The 26,361-nt window shown below is 38.2% G+C and overlaps 2 protein-coding genes across 28 annotated transcripts in view; one reads left to right on the forward strand and one right to left on the reverse strand.

Moving 5' to 3' along the window:
* Positions 1 to 20,225, forward strand: part of PHC3 (polyhomeotic homolog 3) — a 75,372-nt gene extending 55,147 nt beyond the window's left edge. For 9 of the 14 annotated variants that reach the window (XM_037137442.2, XM_037137441.2, XM_037137439.2 and 6 more), the window contains 4 exons: positions 167 to 281; positions 5,744 to 5,876; positions 5,968 to 6,199; positions 11,359 to 20,225. In XM_037137442.2, the coding sequence (XP_036993337.1) occupies positions 167 to 281; positions 5,744 to 5,876; positions 5,968 to 6,199; positions 11,359 to 11,513 (635 nt within the window). In that variant the 3' untranslated portion in view covers positions 11,514 to 20,225. Of the gene's footprint in view, positions 1 to 166; positions 282 to 479; positions 575 to 5,743; positions 5,877 to 5,967; positions 6,200 to 6,376; positions 6,504 to 11,358 lie in introns of those variants that run through there. The other 5 variants (XR_005081406.2, XR_005081407.2, XM_037137449.2 and 2 more) reach the window with 5 other exon arrangements.
* The window catches only part of GPR160 (G protein-coupled receptor 160), a 108,474-nt gene that overhangs the window by 48,775 nt on the left and 33,338 nt on the right, over positions 1 to 26,361 (reverse strand). For 8 of the 14 annotated variants that reach the window (XM_037137456.2, XM_037137458.2, XM_037137455.2 and 5 more), the window contains one exon: positions 20,221 to 24,407. The exons of the other annotated variants lie outside the window; for them this stretch is intronic. In XM_037137456.2, coding sequence (XP_036993351.2) covers positions 23,325 to 24,338 — 1,014 coding nt within the window. In that variant the 5' untranslated portion in view covers positions 24,339 to 24,407 and the 3' untranslated portion in view covers positions 20,221 to 23,324. Of the gene's footprint in view, positions 1 to 20,220; positions 24,408 to 26,361 lie in introns of those variants that run through there. 14 annotated transcript variants of the gene reach the window in all.

Raw genomic sequence — 26,361 nt, forward strand, 5'->3', positions numbered from 1 at the left:
GGATTTGCCCTGCCAAACTGGCTATGGATTGAAAAGTTCAAAGCTCATTCCTTTTAAGTTTCCTGGAAGGTCTGAACAAGCAGAATTCAACCAACATAGAGGCTAAAAAAAAATTTGCCACAATTACATTTTTGGAAGTTTTTTCCTTTGTTTCCTTCTTTTTTAGAGACATTAGAAGAAATGGACAGTGAGTTGCTCAAGTGTGAATTCTGTGGGAAGATGGGATATGCTAATGAATTTCTGCGGTCAAAGCGATTCTGCACTATGTCATGTGCCAAAAGGTATTTATGTTATTTCAAATTTCCTAAAGCACAAACCAACAACCACTGTAACAAAACCAAAAAACTTTTAGAGTGTGCCAGTAGTTAAAACTAGAGATTACAATATAAAGAAATAATATCAAATAGACATTATGTGGAGCTACTTTGTTATTTAATTATTAAATTTTACTCTTTGAAAATTATATTTGTGTGACACAGTTTTACAGCATAATCTAATATTGAAGTGGCAACCTCCTGGTGTTAAGAATATGCTTAGGAAAATCCCTCCCATGGATAGACTACTAATCCTCAAGGTATCAAAAACAGTTTTTGTTTTATCACCTGATTTTTTTGTTAATATTGAAATACCTGGATTTACTTTGTTTAAAATGTTTTCTTTGTTTTAACTGTATACTATTAATTTAGGTTTCTAAATAGGACAGCTGTAGCATGTTCTCCACATTGTTATATTATCAGGAAATATCTCTTTTCTAAATCTGTATTTTTACTAATAATATTACAGGTAAATGGTATTGATAACAAAAAGGAATGTTTAGAATCTTCATTGAGCTAGTCTCAACTTTAGTTTACATTTTGAAAATCCCTCTGATTCTGATAATGGTAAAAAATTCATTAACTAGAATCTCATTTAAAGTGAAGTAAAGAGGCCAGAAGGGGGAGCTCTCACACCCTATGTTGATCGCAAGGCACTCAGGGAAACTGTAATTACCTTCCCAACTTACTTTTCCCCTACATATAACAATTTTGTTTCCTTCGTTGAGGAAATAGAAGAGCAGAAGGAAAGGAATGTCTGACTCTTAATGGCTCATCATGGTTGCATGTACTGGGTTACAATTACTTGTTCTAGAATAAATCCATTTTGCTGGAGAAATATCTAGCTGACTTTTTGTTTACATCAATATAATAAACCCAAATACTGGTATTTACCACTAAAGGTGAAGTGTATGCACACATTGATTATTTTGAAGTTTGTTCTCTGTTCCAAAAAGAGTTTAAGGCCTTAATTTTATTCATCTAGGGAATTTCTTGCTTGAACATACTATTTAGTATGGTGCCACTAAAATATACTCAATAAAACTTAGTATTACTAAGTATTGTACAATTAAATAAATAATAGAAATATTTTCCTCCCAATATGGGTTCATTGGTTTCTCAATTGTCAATCTGTTATTCAGATGTTCTTTTTTAAAAAAATTACATTTTATTGTTTATGCTATTAGAGTTGTCCTGATTTTTTCCTCTTTGCCCCCCTTCCACCCAGCACCCCCCACTCCCTCAGGCAATCCCCCCACCATGGTTCATGTCCATGGGTCATGCATATATGTTCTTTGGCTACTCCATGTCCTATACTGTACTTTACATCCCCAGGGCTATTCCATGACTACCTGTTTGTGCTTCTTAATCCTGTCACCTCTTTACCCATTTTCCCACATTCCCCTCTCATCTGGCAAACATCAAAATGCTCTCTATCCATGATTCTCTCTCTGTTCTTCCTGTTTGCTTAGTTTGTTTTACAGATTCAATTGTTGGTAGATTTGTATTTTCTGCCATTTTATTGTTCATAGTTTTTATTTTCTTCTTAAATGAGTCTTTTAATATTTCATACAGTAATGGCTTGGTGATGATGAACTCGTTTAGTTTTTTCTTGTCTGGGAAGCTCTTTTATTTGTCCTTTGATTCTAAATGACAGCTTTGCTGGGTAGGACAGTCTGGGCCATAGGACCCTGCTTTTCATGACTTTGAATATTTCTTGCCAGTCCCTTCTAGCCTGCAAAGTTTCTTTTGAGAAATCAGCTGACAGTCTTATGGGAACTCCCCTATAGGGAACTAACTGCTTTTCTCTTGCTGCTTTTAAGATTCTTTGTGTATCTTTAACTTTTGGCATTTTAATAATGGCGTGTCTTGGAGTGGACCTCTTTGCATCCATCTTATTTGGGACACTCTGCTTCCTGGACTTGCATGTCTATTTCCTTCACCAAATTAGGGAAGTTTTCTTTCATTATTTTTTCAAATAGATTGCTAATGTCTTGCTCTTCCCTTCTCCTTCTGGCACCTCTTGCGAATGTGGGACCTCTTGAAGTTGTCCCAGAGGCTGATTATATATTATCCTCACTTTTTGGATTGTTTTTTCTTCTTGTTGTTCCGATTAGTTGTTTATTGCTTCCTTATGTTCCAAATCATTCATTTGATTCTTGGCTTCATCCAGTCTACTGTTATTTCCATGTAAATTCTTATTTATTTCAATTAGTGTATCCTTCATTTCTGACTGGGTCTTTTTTATGGTACTGAGGTATAGAAAATCTATCTGCATGCTATAGGAATGCAGCCCAGCCCCTACTTAGAAAGGCCAGTGGGGAGCAAGGTCAGCACACAGGACCACACCCACAGATAGGTTTTCTGCCTCTGCCTGTGTTTTGCCTGTGTGTTTTGCCTGGTTTACCCTTCCTGAGCTATAAAGCAATTTGAGATGGCTGTTGCTTGTGCTGGGCTTGGAGATTCCCAGGCAAAGCCAAGCTGTGAATCTAGGCTGTCTGCTGCTAGTGCCAGGCCTGGGGCTCACTGAGGCCAGTTGTTGTTTGTTCGAGAGGATTTAGGAATTTGTAAAGCATGAGCCAAAATAAGCCATTCATATGGAAAAGCAGCTTGGGTGGGCTTGTAAGTGGGGTGAGGTCTCTGGGGATCTCTGGGGATCTCCCAGGCAGGTCAAGTAGTGTCAGCCAGGTTGGTGGAGTGTCAGATATGGCACCAACCTGCTGGCTCTGTGGGGTGAGCGTTCAGACAAGGGACATTGGCCTCTGTTCCTCTTGATGCCTGTACTTTCTCCCTGTGTACTGCTGTATACCCCTGTATACCACTGGTGCCTTTCAAGCTGCTACTCCAGGGCTGGAGCTCAGAGGGAGTGAGTCTGAGTAGGTGAGTCCGTGCGTGGGTTCTTTAATAGGAATTGCTTGGTGGTCCAGCAGTTTCTTTCAATCCCTGCTGGTTTTTACAGCCAGAAGTTGTAGACTCTTATCTTCCTAGCACAGGAACCCAGGGCTGGAGGGCCTGGTGTGGGGCTGGGACTCCTCACCCCTTGGGTATCCCTCCTGAATTTGTATTGATCCTGTGGGGGGGGGGGGGACCAGCCCATTCCACGTCTGTGCTCCTCCTGCCAGTCTGGATGGATGTGGTTCCTTTAATTCCATAGTTGTCAGACTTCCATTCAACTCAGTTTCTGAGTTGGTTCTGAGTGCTGGTGGTTCTCTATTTTAGTTGTAATTTTGATGTGGTTGTGTGAAGAGTAGACCCATGTCTGCCTACGCTGCTGTCTTGACCAAGGGTCCCCAGACGTTCTTTTATGTTGTCGATAACCCTAAAAAAATTATGTAACTCCTGTTTAACTTGGCAGTTTTCCCATTTATGTGTACCACAAGAGGGAACAGTGGCCTTATGATTCTAAATGATCAAAAACTCTAAGGGGAAAGGACTACCTTTCTGAATATTTTAAACTTTTTGCTTTTTAGAAATATTTCATAACTTCTAATTAATGCTATCATCATCTTCCCCCAGAGATAATTGCTGAGTTGCCATGTTTTTATACCTTTAGGAGAACCTCTTCAGAAGGTTAGGGACCCTAAAGTAGGGAAATACAGACAGCAGCACGAGGGGGTAAATTATGTCGAGGGGGAACCGCTGCTGTTTCTGTGGCTGTCGTGGAGATGTAAGTCTCTAGGGACTAAATGGCAGGTGTAAACTCAGTCTCTCTTTTCTGCTCTTTAGTCAGTGGGGAAAGAAGCTGTGTCAATTGATAAGAATAGAAATCAGAAACTGACAGCTGAGCCTATGGATGAGCATAATGAACACAGCAGGAGCCTGTTAAATTGTTTTAGGGTCAAACGAGGTGGCTATCTGGGGAAAGCCTGTTCATTCTTACAGTGCTCCTTACTTCCACCTCTGATATTTTCATAAAATGAACACGAAATTTTTTTTGGACCTGAGGAAATTTTATTTTGGTATCTGTATATTGGTCCTAGAACAGTTATCAGTAGCAAAGGTAATTGGGATTAATTCTTGTCATTTTTCTGAAAAGTCTTAGCACAGAAGAGTTTTGAAAATAAGAAATTACAATGGCAATTTTATATGTGTTTAAAAAAAGAGGAACTGCAGCCCTGATCAGGTGACTCCATTGATTAGGGCATCATCCCAAACACCTAAAGGTTGTGGGTTTGATCCCTGTCAGGGCACATACTTAGGTTGGAAGTTTGATCCCGTCAGGGTGCACACAGAGGCAACCTGATAGCTATCTACCTGTCTCTTTTTCTCTATCCCCTCCCTAAAATCCTCAGGTGAGGATTTTCCCAAAAAGGAACTGCTTGTATTTTTCTTAGCCTTTCTATAGCTTTTTAGAAATTTGTTTCTTGATTTGTTTTCACTCTTCTATCTGGGGATGGGGTCGGCAAACTGTGCCCAGGCGAGTCACTCCTGTAACCTATGTTTGTTCAGCCCCTGGGCCAAGGATGTTTTTTTAAACTTGGGGGTGGTTGAAAAAAACCAAAAGAATAATATTTTTGTGATTCATGAAAATTATGGGAAATTCAGATTTTAGTGTTACTAAATAAAGCTTTATTGAAACACATCTATGCTCATTCATTATGGCCTATGACTGCTTTCATGTTAAAATCATAAAGTTGACCCTGGTGTGGCAGAGATTTAATGGCCCACAAAGCCTAACATTTTTATGCCCTGGCTCTTTATAGGGAAAGCTCCCTGGCCTCTGTTCTAGGGCCTTGCAACCCAATAAATGGCACAGGACTCTTTAAGCTGTCATTATGCCTTATTAAGGTTATTCAAATGTACTAGGCAGTCTGTTTTGGTAAAATAAAAATCTTTCAGTCAGTTTTAAAGAACTACATGCTTTTAAATTCCCTGAAGAATGAAAGCTATGAATTCCTTGTATAACTTTGAAATCTCAACTTTACATTTTCACTATTTGATTTCAGTAATATATTTTTTAATCTTTTGCTAGCCATTTGAGATTTTTCTCTTTCTCTACTGTGTTAACTTATTTTTATTAATCCCTTTTTAGAAATTATTATTGGGGAAAATAGCAGTTTGGATGAACATCTAAATAGTTAATTCATGACTTCTTTTTCTCCTGGAACTTTGAATTATTTTGCTGCTGTAAAAATCAGTTGTCCTCTATTTGGCAGAAAGTTTCCCCACTATTATGCTGTTATTAGGAGAAAATATCAATACTTGTCCAGTATTAGATTGAGAGCTATATTATTCAGATATATGAGGCCAGTTTTTGGCTGTTGGCCTAAGTAAATCCACTGAACACTACGGTACTCTCTGAGGTATTACAGTTCTTAATGAAGTATATGACACTTACTGATTCACAAATTCACTTTAAAGTCATAATTAACTACTGAATAGAGTGTCCCATATATCATTTAATATTTTTTCTTACTTGAATTTCTTAGGTACAATGTTAGCTGTTCTAAAAAATTTGCACTTAGTCGTTGGAATCGTAAGCCTGATAATCAAAGTCTTGGGCATCGTGGCCGTCGTCCAAGTGGCCCTGATGGGGCAGCAAGAGAACATATCCTTAGGCAGGTCTGTAGAAACCTTGCTTCAATGTACAATACCCTTTTCAGTAATGCAAGGAAAGTGCAATGCTGTATTTTACTTGTACTACATTTTCCAGCTTCCAATTACTTATCCATCTGCAGAAGAAGACTTGGCTTCTCATGAAGATCCTGTGCCATCTGCTATGACAACACGTCTGCGAAGGCAGAGTGAGCGGGAAAGAGAGCGTGAGCTTCGGGATGTGAGAATTAGGAAAATGCCTGAGAACAATGACTTGCTACCAGTTGCACAAACAGAGCCCTCTATATGGACAGTTGATGACGTCTGGGCCTTCATCCATTCTTTGCCTGGTATGTAATTCAGCACTTCAGCCTTCATAATTTTCTTGTGCATTCACACACAGGAATGATGTCAGCTCTACCCACACCCATTGCACGAAAGGGCTAGAGAAGTGCTTATGTGTATATATTAATTAAATGCCACTTTCTATTGAAATGTGATCTGTTTCCTCTTGCTTATTCCCTCAGCACAACTGGGTATTTTCTCATACCCCCAAGTCGATAAAAACTGACTAGTCCTGCTTCTGCTGTGATACCCCAGCCGGTGAAGATATTAAAGGTGCTCTCTTCTCTTCAGTCTGATTTCTCTCGAGAGGTCAGTAGAGAGATTGAATCAGGCTTCTTCCCTTCTGCTCTTCTATTTTTCTATTCTGTTTTCTCCTTATTTCCTAAATTAACCTAATTTTAAAAGAAATAAGAGAGACTATAGTTTTTTTTTTACATTTTTGAAAATTAATGAAGGCCTTTTAGAATATGATACAATTTTGATTTCTTTTAAAATATCAAGCTCGTTCTTTAGAAGGAAGATGCATTCTTCAATTCTTTGCAGTAAGTAGGTATCATGAACAGTTCTGAAATTTGATTTTTTAAGTAGACAACTAGCATCCAATTATGGTAGTCTGTCCCAGTATTGAGGATAACTTTCTTATGTTTTTCTGCTCTCTCATTTTGGTATTCTTTCCATCAGCTTAATCTTTAAGTTCTTTATCTTTTTTCTTTAATGCAACAGTAATCTTTTATGTCCACTGGCTGGCTACTAAAGACATCTACTTATGATGAGATCCACACTAGCTATGTATGTTAAGACAATATATTCCTTCAAATCAGTGAATCTTATCATTCACTTTGGCCTTACAAATATGGAACACGGAAGATTTAAAAATTTGTTTCATTTTGGTTTTATTGTGAATCATACCATTTCTCCTGACACAAGCTTTCCAGGGAGCTATGTCCCCTTTGAGGTTGTCTGTAGGCTTATTAGAATTAACCCAGCTATTTTTGCTAATTGCTCTTTCTGCGCAGGTGACCACAGCCTCAGAAGCAAACGTACAGCTAACGTGCTGTGAGAGGGAAGGGAGTGTATTCAGTGTTACTACTGCTCCTTAAAAACCTGTCAGCCCTTTTACCTTATACACGGAACTCTGGGATTTTATTAAATTGGTTTTTCGAAAGCTTGTTTTAAACGTGCTAAATAAGGTTTTTTAATAAAAGAAAAACAATATATAGTCACTTTTAAAGAAAAGAAATTGTTTAAAGAGGCATACATTTTTCAGGGAAGATTTTTAAGCATGCTGACCATGTGGGTTTACAATCTGCTTTAAAATTGATATATTACAGGATGGTGAACCTTGATGTTTGTGGTTTTAATACTTAATGAAATAAGTTTTAGATTTTAGAACAGTTTAGATATTTTGAGATTTAAGTCTAAAATCAATACTGATGTCCTGGGCTAGACTCTGACTGTGTCGTCTTCAGAAGTTGTCTCAGTCCTCCAGCTGCCGCGCGTGGGCTGCGTGTTAGTTGGATTTCTCCTGTGGGGGAAGGTACTTCCCTTCCTTTGGGGCTGAGAGGGAGTTCACATCCTGAAGACAGTAGTTGGCTAATGAACAAGTAACAAATCGCGCTGAGTCTTGTCACTTCATGTGCTTTTTTTAGGGCTAATTTTCTAATTTTCCCCAGCATCTGTTTGACATGGGGGTACCCTGGTTGCTTTTATTAGAACAGAGACTCTTTTGTCTCATTCTTGCCTCATCTGAGTTTAAAAATTATTGCTTGTAACTTGAGATGTATGTCTTATTCAGTTTGTCAAGACACTTAACTTTGTTCCCAGTGTTCAGCGAACATTGTATGTCATTAAAAGGAGACTTTTATAGAGAATTGCTTGGGACTGTTTAAGAGTCTGCTTAATGTAACTGCTTCTTTTACTGATTAAGTGGGAGTGTTTTCAAACTGCTTCGATAGGTTAAATAACAAGCTTTTTTGTGTGATCAATATATCTTCTTTCTCAGAGTTTTTCTCTGTAGAATGCTTGTAAGCTTAAGGTAAATCTCATACCAGAATAAGCCTTTATCTCCATTTTCCTAGGCTCCTCTGGCCTTTGTAAACTTCCTTTTGAGCCTCTTGCAGCTCATTCAGGGCTGTTGGTTCCTACCCCTACCCCCCAAAGTAGTCTACTCCCAAGTTTTTTTTCACTGAATGAACAAGCTTGTAAATTTTGTACTCTTTGGTATTTTGTTGCTTTCCTGGTGACGTTAGGCTTTCCTCTTTTATTAGGGCACCTAAATTTACTCCTGGAGTTCCTCCTCTCTTTGTATGGTGTCGTCTTGTGAACCATCCTGGTGGGAGCATACTAGAGCCAGTGGGCAGTGCATCCCAATCTCAGACCTATTACCAGAAGGAAAAACTAATTTCTTCTAAATTTATGTGCATTAAAAACTTCGCTACAGAAATGATTCTATTTGTTTTCAGTTAATTGCAGTTATCTTCTTTAACTTTTTCTTGAAACAGTGAACTGCCTTTTGCAAATAACTTTGTTTTGTATTTATCTATCTGATCTATGAGTCTGCAGTGGATTTGGTTTCTCTGTTGGCATAAAAAGTGTAGGACTCATGTAGAACATGACTCTTCACTGGTTTTCACAAGACTAACATTGGGGCTTGATTATTCTGTATATTGAGTGGGAGGGGTTATCTTTTTCACCAACCATACTGAGGTCATTTTTTCGTGCAGGGTGAGTTTATTTTGGGTTTGTCTAGAAAAGTGACTGCATGCCTGCCAAGTTCAGTTGTTACCCATGTCTGTGCACTGAGGTCTGTGCGCACCCTGACAGCTGTTTCTGGTGAGGTGCAGCCAGCCAGCGGGTGTCAGCAGCTGGGGTGTGGTTTGTACGTGTCCCCAGGATGTCAGCCATTTTACAGTGGTAGATTCTAATGTCAGAAATATGTGGAACTTTAGCTCAGCATACCTTAAGCATCTAGAATTTTTTTAAATTCATTTTTCTCTAATGATTTTTCTGGAAATGTATTTGTCTACTTTTTTCCCTTTTTGTTTTTTAAGTTAATGTATTTTTTCTTCATTTCTATACTACTGTATAGTATAACCACCACCACCCCTTTTTTTTGGTTGGCTTAAGAAAGTTGTGATCCAAAATTCTGAAGATAATGCATTCCTATTTGATCATGCTCTTTCCCACTTTTGTTCTTTATTATTTTGCTGATACACTTATTACCCACCTACAAGAAGACATTTGAAGAGGAATCTCATAACGCAGAGGAACCAGAACATGCTATATATTTTTTTCATACAGAACTCCTTCTTTCTATTCCCAAATGTAGCTCTTATGGTCCTCATTACTTCTCATTGCTCCTGTTTTCTGACTCTAAGTAAGTCCTACCCTGTCTTTCTCTCTCTTCTTTTCTTTCCTGTGTTCTTGTAAGACTGAAGAGAGAACATTAGTTCTTTCATGTAAAGAACGATGGAGTCACAGCTAGATGCAAGAATAGTCAGTTTTATCTGCCCAGTTTTGAGAGCTACCTCTGGGAAAAGAAAAGAGGCTTTTCTATGGTGAGTAATTTCATTTTAACGGAATAGTTTCTTTTATATGGTAAATGGGCAAAACCATAAAAATTTTGTGTAGGATACTTCTGAATTGTCAGTTTTTAAGAGTCTGACAAATTATTAAAATGGAGAACATGATAAATGTTCTGCTGAAGTATTTTTCTCAGTGTATGCATACTGGAAAAGGGGGGAATAGGAAAGATTCAGCCAACAAAGAAGGCAAAAGACGTGAGAGAAAAGATGGCCATACAGCTGAATATAAAAGAAGTGTTTGGATTACTCTTACATGTAGCTTCCTGGCAGCAGATTCTGTTTTTTGTTCATTGTTTCTTCATTCACATTCAGTCATTCACTTACCAAAAATATATTTATTTAGCAGCCACAGTGCTTTGTGCTTGGTGCCAGGGTTATGGGGAATGACTTCACTATCTATATAAACAAGACGATGATACATTTGCAACAGAAAGATAATCATTTCTTCAAAGTTGTGGTATCCAAAAGTCTGATGTAACTATTTCCATTTTTTTATCTTTTTCTTTGTGTTTTTGCTTAGAATGCTGATTTGAATGAAATAGAGACTTTAAGCTATTGGTATTCATTCTTAAATATATTTGTATAATGTTACTGTCTAAGGAGGCTTCTACATTTGGCTTTCTTCTCTTGAGTCTTTAATGCATTACCTTACCTGCTAGTTTTTTTCCTTCCTGGGAAAGTTTATTGAATAACCTGACTACAAAATTTGGTGGATAATAAAAACATTTGGGGTTCAAATAGATGCTGTTCAAGTAGATGCTAGCATTGTGTTTGCTACCTTAAAAAGCACCTGGTTTTGAGTGAGAGCTAAAATATTGGTTATTTGGCAAGAGATTAGCCAGTAAGGTCTAATTTCAATGAGAATTTATTTTTCAAAAGTGGAGATGAATCTATGATACTAAGATTTGGGGTTGAAATTACAAGTTAAGCAGTATAATACATTTCGGTGTTGTTCCAGTGGAGCAGCACCATAGTCTGGGTGGGTCAGCTCTGTCCCGAGTGAACAACAAAACATGTTTTAGGTATGCTTGCCACTGAATGTTGTAGATTGAAGTAAGGTACAAGTGATCATGAAAGTGGTGCTTTGGTACGTAAGAAAATATTTCCAAACCGTTATTTAAATGACAGAACATTATATTTTATTCCTGTGTATCTGTACGTGAAGGATATATTATAGAAAGTGAGGTTCAGGAGGTTTAATAAGTAGTTAATCTAAACTTGTTATGTGTGTGGCATGCTTTGAGGTAACAGCGCCATCCTTTTTGTGAAAATACGCTGTATCTAGACTGACCAATCTGTACATTTCACCTGACTCTTACTAGTTATTTCTATGTTATGTTTAGAACTAGAATTCCAAGTAAACTGCTTTATTTGGGTTTTGTATTAATTTCTATTTACAGAATGCGGAGGAATACTCTCTTCTTCAGGAATCAACCTAAGACTACCATAAATAAATCTGATTCGTTTCTCAGCCTGTATTTCAGAGACTCAGGCCCAGGGAGAGCATGACTGTGACTGTTAGGAGTAACGCGTCCTTGTTGCGTATTAATTCTAACTTCCTTCCTCTGATCAAATTCCAGGCTGCCAGGATATTGCAGATGAGTTCAGAGCCCAGGAGATTGATGGACAGGCTCTTCTCTTGCTAAAAGAAGACCATCTAATGAGTGCAATGAATATCAAGCTGGGCCCAGCCTTGAAGATCTGTGCACGCATCAACTCTCTGAAGGAGTCTTAACAGGATCTCGAGCCTTTGAGATAACAGGAGTTTTGCTCTTCTTAAACAAACTCGTAAGGTTGGCCTGTTGGCCCAGAATATTATCACGTATTGTGCTGGGTAGCCAAGAAAATTGGGATTTCCACATTAGAAGCTGATATTTCTTCTACAGATACAATAATTCATCATACATTTTCATAATCAGCCAACACTGATGAAATTCATTTTACAGGTTACACACAACATTGAAAGACTTGTTATAGAGGGCCATGATATTTTTCAAAGAAATATGTTATAGTAGATAATTTTTTAAGAAGTAATGTTTATCATTAATATAAAGAATTCTTTTAAAAGTAATTTAATGATTTATGTTTCTCCTCTTTTGATCCAATTTTGTTACACACTTTCCTACTCTATAAGTTTTCCGTAGGTCGTCATGAGAGATAATTTAGGAGTCCAGTGACTAGGACTGTATGCAGTGAGCTGCCAGTGCATTTTACAAGAACACGTCTGTTAGAAAGTTGCTTTGTCTGTAAAGGAGAATTGCGTTCTAGCATGACTAATACTGATCTGGAAGTCTGAAGAGTTGGTTTCTGTTCCAAACTTGATAAAGAATTTGGTGTAGCTAAGAAAGTTTTCCCCTTAGTTTTTGTACATCTAGAGCTGTGGTTCTCAACGGAGATTAGTTTTGCTGCCATGGGGACGTTTTGTTTGTCACAGTTTGTTGGATGAGGGAGGGTGGCTTTTGTGTCTAACACATGGAGGACAGGGATGTATTGCTGTTTGTCCCACAGCACATAGGACAGCCCTTCACAGCAGAGTTACGTGGTCTAAAATGTCAGTAGTGCCAGGGTTGAGAAACTCTGGTGTAGGAATTACAAACATTTCTCTTTTTCATCCACAGGCATACTTTATACAATGGAAATATTTCAGATAGTATCAGTGTTCTGCTGAAGTATTTTTCCCAGTGTTTGCACGTTAGACAAGTTGGGGGGGATGATTAAACTGGCTGATAAAGTGAGGACTAGCATACAAAGAATTTGACTCTTAGAAGATATTTTATATTATCTTCAATACCTCTCTGCTCTGATGTTCCAGTACAGAAGGCATAATCTGATTTTACCTTATGAACCAGAGCACATACAGCTTTGCTGACAAAGCAATAGTTTGTAGCCGGCTGATATGTGTGGTCTTTGGGGTTTTTCTAATGTTGAACATGCTGGCTCTAGCTAGAAAGCATAGTCCTTTTTTTTTCTTTTGACTAATCCCCTGCATACTTCTTCAGAGCACTTACCAAGTGATATCTCTTGGATGGTGAGATCTAATTTTCTATGTAATTTTCTTGTTTCAGGAGAAAAATTTTAAAGCAGAACCTTTCATTGAACAGTTAGTGATCTGTTGGAATTATGACACTAAATATCGTGAGAGCCCTAAGCGCTTTATAGTCCTGGACGTCAAAGATTTGTTTGAATCTTTTTCATCTTATCTTTACCATACAATGGAAATGTTTTATAATTGAAGGAACATGCATAGATATTTGGCATAAGTGGGCAAAAGTCCATGAGTTTTGGTCATTGTCACTGCTCTTTTCAGAAAGATTGTGTTGAACTCGTAGAAGACTAAAGATGTCATTACAGACATCACAGATATTTATCTTTTGGCTTTGTGTACATTAGAGAATGTTGATTATTTTTATACAAAAATACAGCGGGTAATTTTTTTAATCTTTAGATGCCTCTTGTTTGAATGTATGCTTTGTGGGATTCTTTTGTGTAGTAACATTTAAAAAAAGATGTTTACTGATAGTTACATGTAGGTTAGAGTGTGTAATATAGTGTAAGGCTCCTGTTCCAGACCTACAATAGCTCGTAGTCTATGTTGCATATTTCCTTGTATCACATCTTTAATGACCAGATTCAAATTTCAAGGTAAAGTAGGTGTACTCTGTAGTCAGCTTTCATTTATTAGCATTCAATCATTGTGACGAGAGTTGTCACATGCTTGACTTTTTCCCTCGTGTTGTAACTTCAGAACAATTACAAGCTAAGCACTAGTACAAGATGGTCCACTGTATGGGGGTGGGGACACAAGGAATTAAAACTTTATTATAGATAATCCATAGCTTATATAAAATTGATTATTTGGGATAGATTCCCCTTACAATAATGCTTACCTCCCATGACTATATTACCTATAGCCTTCAAGGTGTTAGCTTCGGACTGTGTTACAGGTTCTCCTTTTATTTACACCCCTTCTAATAGCAGTCCTGTGCCTAGCTCTGTGTTGTGTCCAAGAAAGCTTGCCAGAAGGGCTTCTGTTTGAGAGCACATTATAATCTTAAATCTCATAATAATAATCTTAAGAATAGTCCAGATCTTCTGTTGTCTCCACTCAAAAAATACCAGAAAGTATACTTGCTTTTTTCAGTTAAGTCTTTTCATTTAGAAATGGCTCGTGTGCTTTCAGCTGGTCATTCTCACCTTTGATGCAGCTGTTTCTTTCAAGATAATGAAACCATCTTAATTTCAGTTACGTATAATGGACGTGGACAGTGACACCAGGTGTCCACCTCTCTCTTGAGCTTTAAGCAGTTTTCTTATGATATAGTTGGGAAGAGTACTATTATTTTCATTTTTTCTTCATACTGGGTTTTTTGTTTTTTTCAGAATTTTGATTGACAAGGGAATGACAAGCAGCAGGGGAATATGGGAAGTTCTTCCTACTTTTGCCACAAGTTCACATTTTTTCTTTAAACTGATGCACTCTCTCCATTGAGGGAAAAGCTTTAAGCCCTGCATTCCTAAGGAAGTAAACGAGCAGGGAGCTGGTTTGTAGAAGTTACTTTTCCAGGGACGGGTTTTCATCCAGCCCCGTGTCGGGATGTCTGGCACAGCCCCGCGGCTTTGATAGCACTGGCATGGTAGGAGACAGACTGCTGTCCCCACACCTGTCGCTTTTTGAGGTGGCATTAGGTATTTCCAAGATGGTACTTCTAATTTGCTGTGGCATCCTCTAGACAGGCATTTTTTTTAAGTCCCACTTTCAGTGCTGTCCCCTAGAATTAGAGGTGAAACGGGAGGAGAGAAATGCCCGTGAAGAAAGCTCAAGGATGCGAGAGGCAGACGGAGGCCAGCCACCCGTTAGTTTATCCCGCCTGAACACTGAGCAGGTTTGCACTTGAGGTTAATGCTGTTTTACCTAGTTTTAAATAGAAATGACTTTAAGTGGCCCACTGTTTTTGTTTCCTGGTGTGTTGAAACACTTAGAACTGTATGAAATGTTGTTATGTCCATGCCTTTGAGTAATTTTTGACATAGCTGATTTTCATACATCCAGTGTGAAATGACAGTCGGGCATTTATTCAAATACCGCTTGTAGATTGAGATCTGCCATAGTGCCCTCTATCACTGATGTGTTCGGTTCAATTTTATTAAGTCCCATTATCTGCATTTGAAGGGTGTTGGCACAAGTGTGCTAGGGATGCAGTATATATAGATTGTGTAGTCTTAGGTTGTGTTTACATGTGTGGAAACAGTTTCAGAAAGAATAAACTATTGTAGATGTATGTGAATGATGTTTCCGCACAGCCATACTGAATGAATGAAATCCCTGACTGGACACACTGTTCAAACATTTTAAAGATTACTTTCAACCAAAACAACCTGGTTATATTTTGTAGTTAGAGGATCCTCGCTCTTAGCGAGTGGCAAGAACACGCAGCGTTCGTGCAGCTAGCATTGAGCGTTACCTAATAGCATGAAAGGGCCATCCTCACACCTTACCCCCTAAGTTGCCTCTAGCCCTAAACTCTGTGTGAAAACTTTCTTCTTAAAGAGGACTTTGTCTGAAAATCCTGGGAGAGGGTTTTGCAGTGGGGTTAATTTTAGGAAGATAACTGGACAGGGCTTTCTGTCGTGTTTCAGTAAAACCTCTGGGCAGTGGAACCGGCGCACTTGTCTGTGCACAGTGTTTGCTCTGTCTATTCCCTGTGCGTCTTCTAGGGTGGAGGGTTGGGAAGTGGGGGAGGAGACCACATGCATGAGGAAGAGCGTTCCTGACCCAAGGGGACAGCACAGCTGACAGAGGTCATGTTGTGCAGATAGGCCTTCCGTAGTTCAAAACGGTGACTTGTAATGGCTGGACCCCTGTTATGCAGTAAGAGGGCATAGTTTTTAGTGCGTTGAGATTTACTTGTACTCAAACTCCATTCTTCCACTCTTTGTCCACTGGCCCTGCCCTTAGGAGCATAGTAAGAGTTCCAATGATACATGAGTTATTTTTGACTTCTGAAAGAGGTTGACAGCTATTGTTGTTAGAAAATGTTTGTCAAAACCTCAAAGGTTAATCATTCTAATTGTGATCACTTATTGAGTATTCATTTTCAGGTGCCAAAGCTGAGTCAACCTTACCAACTTTTATAAATCAGAGCATTTTTAAGATCGTATTTTAGTTGCTAGTTTGTGTCTCAGTCTAAGAACTGGATGTCTGAGAACGGCCACAAGTTTCTCTTGGTCAGTGTGGGTTTCAGTGAGCACAAGCCTGCCTCCATTTCTTTGATGCGCAGTAGTGCGCGTCAAAGACTGTTTAACTCTCATTTGAATCTGTTTAGAACATTTGATTTCATCTTAAAGGTTGCTTCAGTTTAGATAAGCACAAATACAGTATTAGGAAAAGTAAATACACAATTTTACTAAAGTTTAATTTCAACCCATTAAAAGCTATACATTTTTAAAAGTATTCTTAAAATAATCCTTTTTGGTTAGAAGTTCAGAAAATATGTCATCATATAATTCCCTTCAGAGCAGCAATACAAGCCATTTTTTCAATTAAAAATGTTAAAAATTATGTTCTCTTTAGAAAAAGTTTCCTAAGTTTTTAAGAATTCTAAAGTTTTATGTTATTTTTAGAGCTTATTTAATCTAGCTTAAAGTATACTATAAGAAAGCTTTTTGAAAGTTGTAAAGCACTAATACAAATGTAATTATTACCATCAGATTCCAGAGCAAAACTCTTTTTCTGAACACTCACTCTAATTAGTGCACATAAGGGGTGACCTCGCCCCTTTTCAGATGTGACCCAGCATCTCCAATGAAAACTGTCCCCTCTGCTCCAACGGATGACCTTTTAATAAAGTGCCATATCTGTGGAAGCTTTGGGGAAGTGTTTTCAATGAATGTTTCATCTCTTTTCTTTTTATAGCTTATGGACATTTTATTTAAAGATGATATTTTAATCTCAGACGTTAAAGAGGTACTCTAGAAAGATATTCTTTTTATTGTCTTTAAAAAATACAGTTGCTGTCAGTGATACCAGTGGTGTAAATATGCATCTACGGAAAGAAAACCTGTGCAAAGGTTTTTAAATCTATTGTTTAAAAGTAAGTATAGTAATTAATGAAGCCTAATTTGGAAAAAGAAATTAATGTAAATTAAAAGTTATGCTAACGTGGCATAGTTTGAAATTTGAGTAATATAGTAAGTCCTTTTAGATGACCTATTTAAATTGACTCTAGTAACTAATCTTCTTAAGGATTGACAGTAGCCATCATTATTGGCCCAGAAGTTACACGTTAGGGAATACTATCAGTGCTAGCTCGTGTTTTGGGAGCTCTAATTGATGGAGGTGAGAAGTCGGTTTTTATGGGGGTGGTGGGGCTGGGGGGGAAATAAGCATCAGTCTAAGTTTTCAGTCTTGCCTCAAAAACACCAGAAGTATCCATTGTTTAAATCTTTGTTTTTCAGAATGTTAGAAGCCATAATTCTTTTTGTTTTAGGTAGTACTAAATAATCTATTTCAGTAATAAAGCAATAGATAAACATAATCATTCTGTTAATATGATGAAGGGGGTTTTACATGCATTTGATGAATTAGCTATGACAACGTACAGCTAAAAGGCAGTTACTTACCTTTTAACCTGTTTCATCTTCTGAATATACAGCATGGAGCCTACCCTACTCAAAATGTTGATTTGGGTTTAAATCACCTATGAGGTTCCTCCCAGCTCTAAAACTGTGATTTGGGGCCACATAATGGGATATTTTTAAGTTGCTCCTACTTAATTCACATTCCCTTCTTAACAGTTCATACTTTCAAGCTATTGCTAAAATATTATTATTAAGCATTACCTCCTTGGTCACCTTGTCTTTGTTGTCCTAAGGAATAAGGCAGAAAATTCAGACAGACAAGCAAATTGCAGACATTTTTCTAAATGTTTCCTGCTAGTTAACCATGGAATCTGTGAACACACATGAATAGTGTCATTCATACATTCACCCATTCACGTAGCAAACCATTTGAACACTTACTATGTGTGGCATGTGCTGCACATGACCTAAGGAACTAGTAAGAAGTAAACAGAATCTCTCCAAACAAAATTCTGATTGCATTTTTAACAGATATACACAATTATTATTACTTAATGTATTGCATGTAAAGTTGGGACTGAGGGAATTTTGGTGTGCATTGGGAGGGATTAGGCTAGATATCTAAGAGTCTGAGTGAATCACTAAACATCAGTCAATCATATACCTGATTAGGTTATAAAATTAAGGGTACTAACATTAAGAATTAATATTTTGAGACTGTTGTGACAGCCCATATTTCTAAGAATCACTTTGACACTTGAATCTATTCCAGAAGTGTTACTATGCAGAGTGTGTGACAGAACCATACAAAGACGCTAGTGCTGACTTACTATACATTTTTTTAATTACTTTTTTATTGTTCTATTATAGTTGTCCCAGTCTTTGGCCCATTGCTGTCCCCTGCCCCGCCCACCCGACTCACTATACATTTTAACTATAAAAGCTTTATGCCCAGTATTGACAGTGAAGTAATATCTAAAACTGAAAAATCTGAAAGGACATAGCTGAACAGTTTTATTTTTTGTTTGGTTTTGGCTTATTTTTAAAACAAGAAAGATTACATAAAATACATTTTATCACTAATACCTAATCTTTGAAAGCACACATTACATAGTAAAAGGGTTTCCTTTGAAATGTAGAACTAGTAAACATAAGAGTTCTTTTTTTTGTTGTCGTTTTTTTATCCTCACCTGAGGTCATCTTTTCATTGCTTTTTAGAGGGGGTGGGGAGAAACATTGATTGGTTGCTCCTTGTACACAACCCCAACCGAGGATTAAACCCGAAACCTAGGTGTGTGCCCTGACAGGGAATGGAACTGCATGCAGCCTTCTGGTGTACGGGGCTACCCTCCAGCCAACTGAGCCACCCAGTCAGGGCAAGAGTTCAGTGTTTAAACTGACAAGTATTTGGGGAGTGAGCATTGAATGGGATCAATTCTCAACTGGGTAGAGGACTCCTTACCACTTGAGGATTCTGTGAATCACAGTGTAATTCCTGTCAGTACAGCGTTATGTACATTAACATTACTTGATACTAACATTCTATAAAGATTTTTTTAAATCTAATATTAAAAAATCCTTTTATGCGTCAAAGTCACAGTTTCTTAAAGCAAGAAAATGTCCAAGTACATGTTGGACTAGAATCTATAACACTGATTAAAAACAGGAATACTGACACCCGAGTAATTTGATAGTCTGGCACAGTCTAAGATGTCTTAATTTACCCAATTTAAAAAATATTTTATGCTGTTAAAATATATATTGCATAAACACTTTTTGTATATATATTCTTTAAATTTAAAGTCATTGGAGTTTGCAAGTATGGTATAATTTTGGATGTCTAACTTCCAGTATGTTTAACCACATTCCCAATCACCTTATTCAAAAGGTTGGTCATTTTGTTTTTTTGCCATAAGAGGGAAAAGTCAGAGTAGCTTCCTACATTACCCTCGTGCAGAGCATGCGGAGGGGTGAGGGCCGCCGCGGCTGGTGGCTGCTGACACTGGCGGCAGGTGTGCCAGGCCTCTGCTGAGTCGGTGCTTGTGTCTTGGTGGGTGATTTGGGGGGGTGTTGGTTTAACAAAGGCAAATTATGATAAACTGGTTTTATTAAAAAATACTAATTTTTGATGCTTCAAGCACACGTTAACTGATTTTTCCATTCCTCCTTTTGGTTCCTCACATTGCTCTTACATAGGACGTTCATGTTATTAAAGCCTCAAAAGCTGATCCACCCAGGATGAACAAAGCATCACGGGGGGGGGGGGGACGTTTTTTATCCTTACAGAAAACAAATGTTAAGATTATTTATAAATGTATTCTTTACATTGGATATTGTATTAGAGTTCTCCTTACAGGAAATTGAATAGTTGTAGCACTCTTAGCATTAGCGTTCTTAGATTGGTGTCTGTAGCTACAGTTTTCAAACATATAACCTGAAAATGAAGTTAATTTTGCATTATAAGAGCACACCATGATCTATGTAAAAAGATTGTCCATTTGGTGTATTTTTTTAAAAAAGAGAAGGCACTTTCATATTAACAAGTAGCATGTGTATTAATTTTAGATTTCCATATTTGTTGTGTCTGTATTTAGTAAAGTTAAAATTAAGCATTCAAATGTTTGTTGATGGCAACATTAACTATTAAATTAAAGCACCTTATACTCTGCTGCTTAAACTTGCTTGTAATTGCACCTTTGTTACCTGCACATTTTCACATAGAATATTGTTGTAACATTGCTTCGTGTGGGTCTGGATGGAAGGTTAGTGGGCCTGCAGGATCATTTATTTATGTTGTTTATAATTAAATAATATATTGTAGACCAGCTGTTAAGTTCATTTCTTTAAAAATAAAAGCCTCTTCCATTTGGCTGGTCTATTGAATAATTTCTTTTTTTTTCCTTTAAGCTTATGAGGTGTGGGGAATGCACTGAATGAATAACAATTAACAAGCTTAGTAAGGAGTTTGAAACAGTTATAAATTTTCCTCATTTAAAATCTGTTGAGTTTAATTCTCTGTTAAGTACAGTATATTTTACTTCCGGCCAAGATGGAGGCGTAGGTGGAAGCACTGTACCTCCTTGCACAACTGAGTTTATAAACAACAAATATTTAAAAACCAGAATGCAACCAAAACAGAGAGAAAATTGAACTGTACCGAAGTCTGACGACAACGAACCATTCATCCAGACTGGTAAAAGGGGCGGAGTCAGCGGCTGGCTGTTAGGGGTCGCACAGGAAAAAGCCCCCAGATGGACCCAGGTGTGCAGGCTGCGGTTGGCAGATCCCAGGTGTGGGGTGGCAATGGGCAGACCCAGTAGGGGCGCAAGACAGCTGGCTGACTGAGGTCACACATTCAAGCGCATATAAACCAGGCAAAAAACAAGCAGTGAGATTGACCATGCCCTGGGTAATAAAGCCTAAAAGCACCAACTGAAAAAACTTTCCAGGGTTGAGGTGCCGGGAGAGGCTCCCAGGCTCAGAGTTCGTTGGAGAGATCCACAGGGTCCTGGAGGGTGCACAAGCCCGCACATCTGGGAACCATCACCAGAAGGGCCCAATTTGTTTGTGGGGAGTAGCAGGAGGGATCAAAATCCGAGAGAGAGCAGAAAAAAAAAAACGCCATTGCCCCTCTCTGACCCTGCCCCCACATACGTCACAACCCAGTGACCTGGGTTGCCCCACCCTGGTGAACACCTAAGGCTCCGCCCCTCATATGTAACAAGTACAAACAAACCAAAACATTTATGGCTCAAGCAGAAGAACAGCTCAAAGCCCCAGAGCCAATACTTCTAAGGGATCAAGAGATAGCCAACCTATCAGATGCACAGTTCAAAACACTAGTGATCAGGATGCTCACAGAACTGGTTGATTTTAGTCACAAATTAGATGAAAAAATGAAGGCTTCACTAAGTGAAATGAAGCAAATTGCACAGAGAAACAATAGTGATGGGAAGGAAACTGGGACTCAAATCAATTGAGTGGACCAGAAGGAAGAAAAAAAAAATGACCAAACAGAAAACAAGAATTCAAAAAAATGAGAAGAGGCTTAGGAACCCCCAGGACATCTTTAAATGTTCCAACATCCAAATTATAGGGGTACCAGAAGGGGAAGAGGAAGAGCGACAAGTAGAAAACTTATTTGAACAAATAATAAAAGAGAACTTCCCCAATCTGCCAAAGGAAATAGACTTCCAGGAAATCCAGGAAGCTCAGAGAGTCCCAAAGTTGGACCCAAGAAGGAACACACCAAGGCACATCATAATTACATTAGCCAAGATTAAAATGAAGGACACAATCCTAGAAGCAGCAAGAGATAAGGGGACAGTCACCTACAAAGGAGTTCCCATCAGACTGTCAGCTGATTTCTCAAAAGAGACCTTACAGGCAAGAAGGGGCTGGAAAGAAGTATTCCTCCAAGTCATGAAATCCAAAAACCTACATCCAAGATTGCTCTGTCCAGCAATGCTTTCATTTAGAATGGAAGGGCAGATAAAGTGCTTCTCAGATAAGGTCAAGTTCAAGGAGTTCATCATCACCAAGCCCTTATTATATGAAATGTTAAAGGGACTTACCTAAGAAAAAGAAGATAAAAAAGATGAACAGTGAAAGGACAGCAAACTCACAGTTATTAAGAACCACACCTAAAACAAAAGCAAACTAAGAGGACAGCTAGATCAGGAGCAGAACCATAGAAATGGAGATCATGTGGAGGGTTAGCAATAGGGGAGTGGAAGGAGGAGGAAGGGGAGAAGGTACAGAGAATAAGTAGCATAGACAGTAGATAGAAAATAGGGGGAGGACAAGAATAGTATGGGAAAATACAGAATCTAAAGAACTTGTGATGCATGGACATGAACTAAGGGGGGGAAAATGGGACAACTGTAATGGCATAATCAATAAAACATTAAAAAATACAATATATTTTAAAATAGTGTAGTTCCATGTCATGGTCAATTAGCAATACATTCAGAGGGAAAGTAACAGAGAAGTGGCAAAGGCCAGGTGTAGACATGGACAGATTAGACAATGTCTAGGTAGTTCAATATAATTCAGAAAGTGACTTCAGATTATTTGCCACTTAGATTCCTTTATTCCATCAGTCCTCAGTCGGGCGGTTTTGCCCACCATGGGTGGTGAGGTGGAGTCTGGCAGTACTGTGACTGCCATGACTGGGGAGCAAGGGGCTACTGGTATCTGGGGGGCAGAGGGTAGGGATGCTGCTGAACATTCCATGGTGCACAGGGTGTCTCCCCAACCAGAATGACCCAACCCAAAACAGCATTAGCTCTGAGGCTAAGAAACACAACTTTACTTTTATAGTGTGATACACTGCTGAAGTACTGAATAATTATGAATTGACATGCAAGTGACATGTAAGTTGTAACCGAAAATGAACCTGCTGTGTCATGGAAGGAAGCCGAGTCACTAATCCAGTTCTGTAAGGTAAGCAGGTGAAACTATGCTTCCAGGAATATTTACATTACATACAGAGATATATTTTCCAAGTTAGCATCTTCCCCTTATGTTAAAATGACCATGTATACAAATTCTTTTAAGAAAATGACCTGCATTTTTTCACTTTGAATTTCATAAAAATGTTTATTTAAGTTTGTAACAAAGTTGGCAGCGAATCTTTTGTGATCCCGTATCTTTTTGGGTAACAGAAACATCAGTATGGCCAAAGGTTAACTCACTTCAGTTTTGTGTTAACATTTGTAAAATGCAGTTTTCCTGAACAAGCATAAAACTTTTTCTTGCAATTATTTTGTTAAAAAGAACAAACAAAAAGACAAATATCATAGCCCCAAAATACACATTCTGAAACAGTATGGACGTGGTTGGTGGGTGGTGGTTGGGGGAGACTTCGGTTCAGTTCCATCTCTGTAGGTCCTGAGTCCTCATCCTTCCCTGTTTATAAAGTTACGATTCTTATCGTAGTTATTGTAAGTTTTAACGTGGCAACATATTAATAAATTATTATTGATATAGGCTTTTCCATTTGCTCAAGATTATGAATTGCAAGTGGAATGAAGCAGCATTTCCAATTGACAAACGGATCCACAGGTAATGCAGTGTCTCTTAGAGGAAGCTTGTGACAATTCACCCAGCACACTGTAGCAATGAGAAAACTGTTGACAAAGTACAACCACGGGATGTTCATCTCAATATATGCTGGAATCTCTACTTGAAATAAAAGGATAATTATTTGAAGTAGTACAAATGGTAACCAGGTCCCGAGAAAACAGACAATGAACTTGGGCAAGAGCCCTTTTTTAGAGGTGACAGTATAATTAGAGTGCGATGAAAAGGGAAAATAGAGGACAGTCTCATTCATGTAGGAAGTTATCCTAATAGCCTGCACCAAGGTAATAACTTCTGACCAAGAGGCTATGATAGCCATCAATAGAATCATCACCATGGCAAATGAGAGCCAGTAACTCTGAATGCTGCTGTAGAAAGGACAGTGATAAGAGTAAACATTCTGGGGCTGCAGGTTTGGGTAGATAGCTGCATCTCCCAAAACGTAAGCAAAGACTGAAATCCAAATGAAAACTACTGTAAAGAAATAAAATAATTTCTGACACTTAAACGGAAGGGTGGTTTTAGAAAAATTGAGATAATAATCTATACATGCCAACAGGAAAACTGGATAATGCAGAAAGCCGTAAGTAAAAGAAACAATTTGAGTGAATAAGCAGATGTGGTACTTAGTAAACCTAATGCCTAAAAGCACAAAATCCTTGAAATAGAATATAATGGAAATATTTACCAAAAGCAAAAGATCAATGAATGCTAGTGAAATGCAAAAATATTCCATAAAATTTTGATAGGTGTTTTTTCTCCTCATTCCCAGTGTAAGGACATTTAATAATATTTTTCCAAGTATAATCAAGACTAGCAGACAGTTACTGTCTAGGAGCTGATTTGTTGGGTGTGGATGGTACTGAGAAGAGCAGTTCTCTGAAGAAAGAGCAGTCATGTTTTTAGTTAAATCTCAGAGGCCCTGAAATGCATACGATACAAGACTGCTTCACTTCGCTTTCCATCCCTGCAAGAAAAGGGAAAAAATCTTGATGTTATCTTGATTCTAGCTCCATTTTAAAACTACAAAACAAATGCCTCAATTCTCAAAATTAATCTAAATATTTCTACAAATAATTAAATGTATAAGTAGAAATTTATATTTCTTATAAAACAGAATATGATGAAGAAGAATTAATGTGTATACTTTGGTCATTTTTGAGACCCATATCATTCAGAACTCTCAGATCTATAACCAAAATGTTACATGTAAATTACTAAAATTTTCATAACTACAAGTTTTAATAACTTGGGAAAAAAAGACTTATTTACTGGAGTGAATACACAGGGTTTTTTTTTCAAATCTTTTTTTTTTAATTTTAATTGTTGTTCAAGTACAGTTTTCTGCCTTTTACTCCCATCCCAGTGAATACACAGGCTTAAAGCAGCAGCCTACAGATAATACTCTGAACAATCACCACTGAGCTGTAACATGAGTTCCACTGTCACGCAAGATAATGTTACCCCATCCCTCCCTCCCCGCCTTCTGTCGTTTTGTCAATGATACAGAGGTAATGCAGATGGGGCCCTCTAGTGTAGCAGTATTTAAAACATTTTGGTAGCAGAATCATCATTCCTATTAGATCTCCAAAGGTCAAAGATATGGAACAGACAGTTCAGCGTAAAACAATGGGAACATCAGTAAAGGAAAGATTTATCTTCTGGATGTGATTCTGCAGGTGTGGTGCCTGGAGAGATGAGAGAATACAGGGAAGGAGCAGGGACTCAGTGTGAATACTGAGAACATTAAGACGAGCTGGGGAAAGGAACAGGAGTTGACGCTGGAGTGATACAAATGCACTCAGAGGCAGGAAAAAAGAGATGATGATGGAGAAAGGTCAGAAAGGAAGAAATCAGGAAAGGATGGAAGAAAAGGAAGGAAATGTGAGAAATTTATCCTACAAACAGAAGTCACAGTTGACCCAAAGCTGTTTCTGCAAGGCTGTTCAACCACAGTATTTCTAAGTAGCAAAATAAAACCCAAATAATGACAGATCCATCCACAAATGTCAGCAACTCCAGATGGTTAAAAGTGACTCGCGATCTACCCTTGCCTGTCAATGCAGCCGTAACAAATGTTTCTGGAGTCGGGAGGAAGACCTAGTTTTCACCCCACCTTTTAATACTTATTACATGTTAAGCCTCATGAATTTGTTGTGTGTTTAAAAAAATATGATAAATTTCCACAATGTTTAATTAAGTGAATTGCAGGTTACAAAATTAGGTCATTAATTTTAGACATGTATAGAAAAAAAAGGTACACACTAACATATTAACACGGTAGTATTATAGGTATTCCTGAATTTCTCAAACTTTAAGAAAAAAATAAGTTAGGGAGGATCAAGCCTGAAAAGTGAAAACCTAAATGTGCTCAAGAGTAGAACTGATAACATAATGTCAAGGGCGAACGGAGGTACTGAGGGTGAAGAATCCCGTGTGGGAGACGGCTATCATTCTGCTGACGGGATGCACCCTGACTTGACAAGACAGTGTGCTGAGAAGAGAGTCAGGGCCTGACTTCTGAGCTTCTATGTTCATCTTTTCATTGTCCAATTTTAGCAAGAATCTTGCTACGTCGGGTTAGCCAGCATCTCCCATCCTCAATATCTGATCTCCCTCGATATCACTCGTTCCTTGTCCCTCACCATGCTCCAGGTGATGTCCACTCACCCTGACCTGCCTTCTGCGTGAATCCTGTTAGGGTTTAGCCAGAATTCCCTCTTACCCTGATGATGCTTCCTTAGTGATATTCTGACCACTGACCCCCACCCACCTTGCTCCTTGGCTATAAATTCCCACTTGTATTTGGAGTTGAGCCTAATCTCTCCATGTGGCGGCAAAACCACATCATCCTGGTCTCTACGTCTGTTGTAGAGGTTCTGAATACAGTGAGCCTTACCGTTCTTCAACAAGGGCCATGA

Source organism: Artibeus jamaicensis, unplaced genomic scaffold (assembly GCF_021234435.1).
Source record: "Artibeus jamaicensis isolate MK-2021 breed Jamaican fruit bat unplaced genomic scaffold, CSHL_Jam_final scaffold_474, whole genome shotgun sequence".
In the NCBI taxonomy this organism is placed as follows: domain Eukaryota; kingdom Metazoa; phylum Chordata; class Mammalia; order Chiroptera; family Phyllostomidae; genus Artibeus; species Artibeus jamaicensis.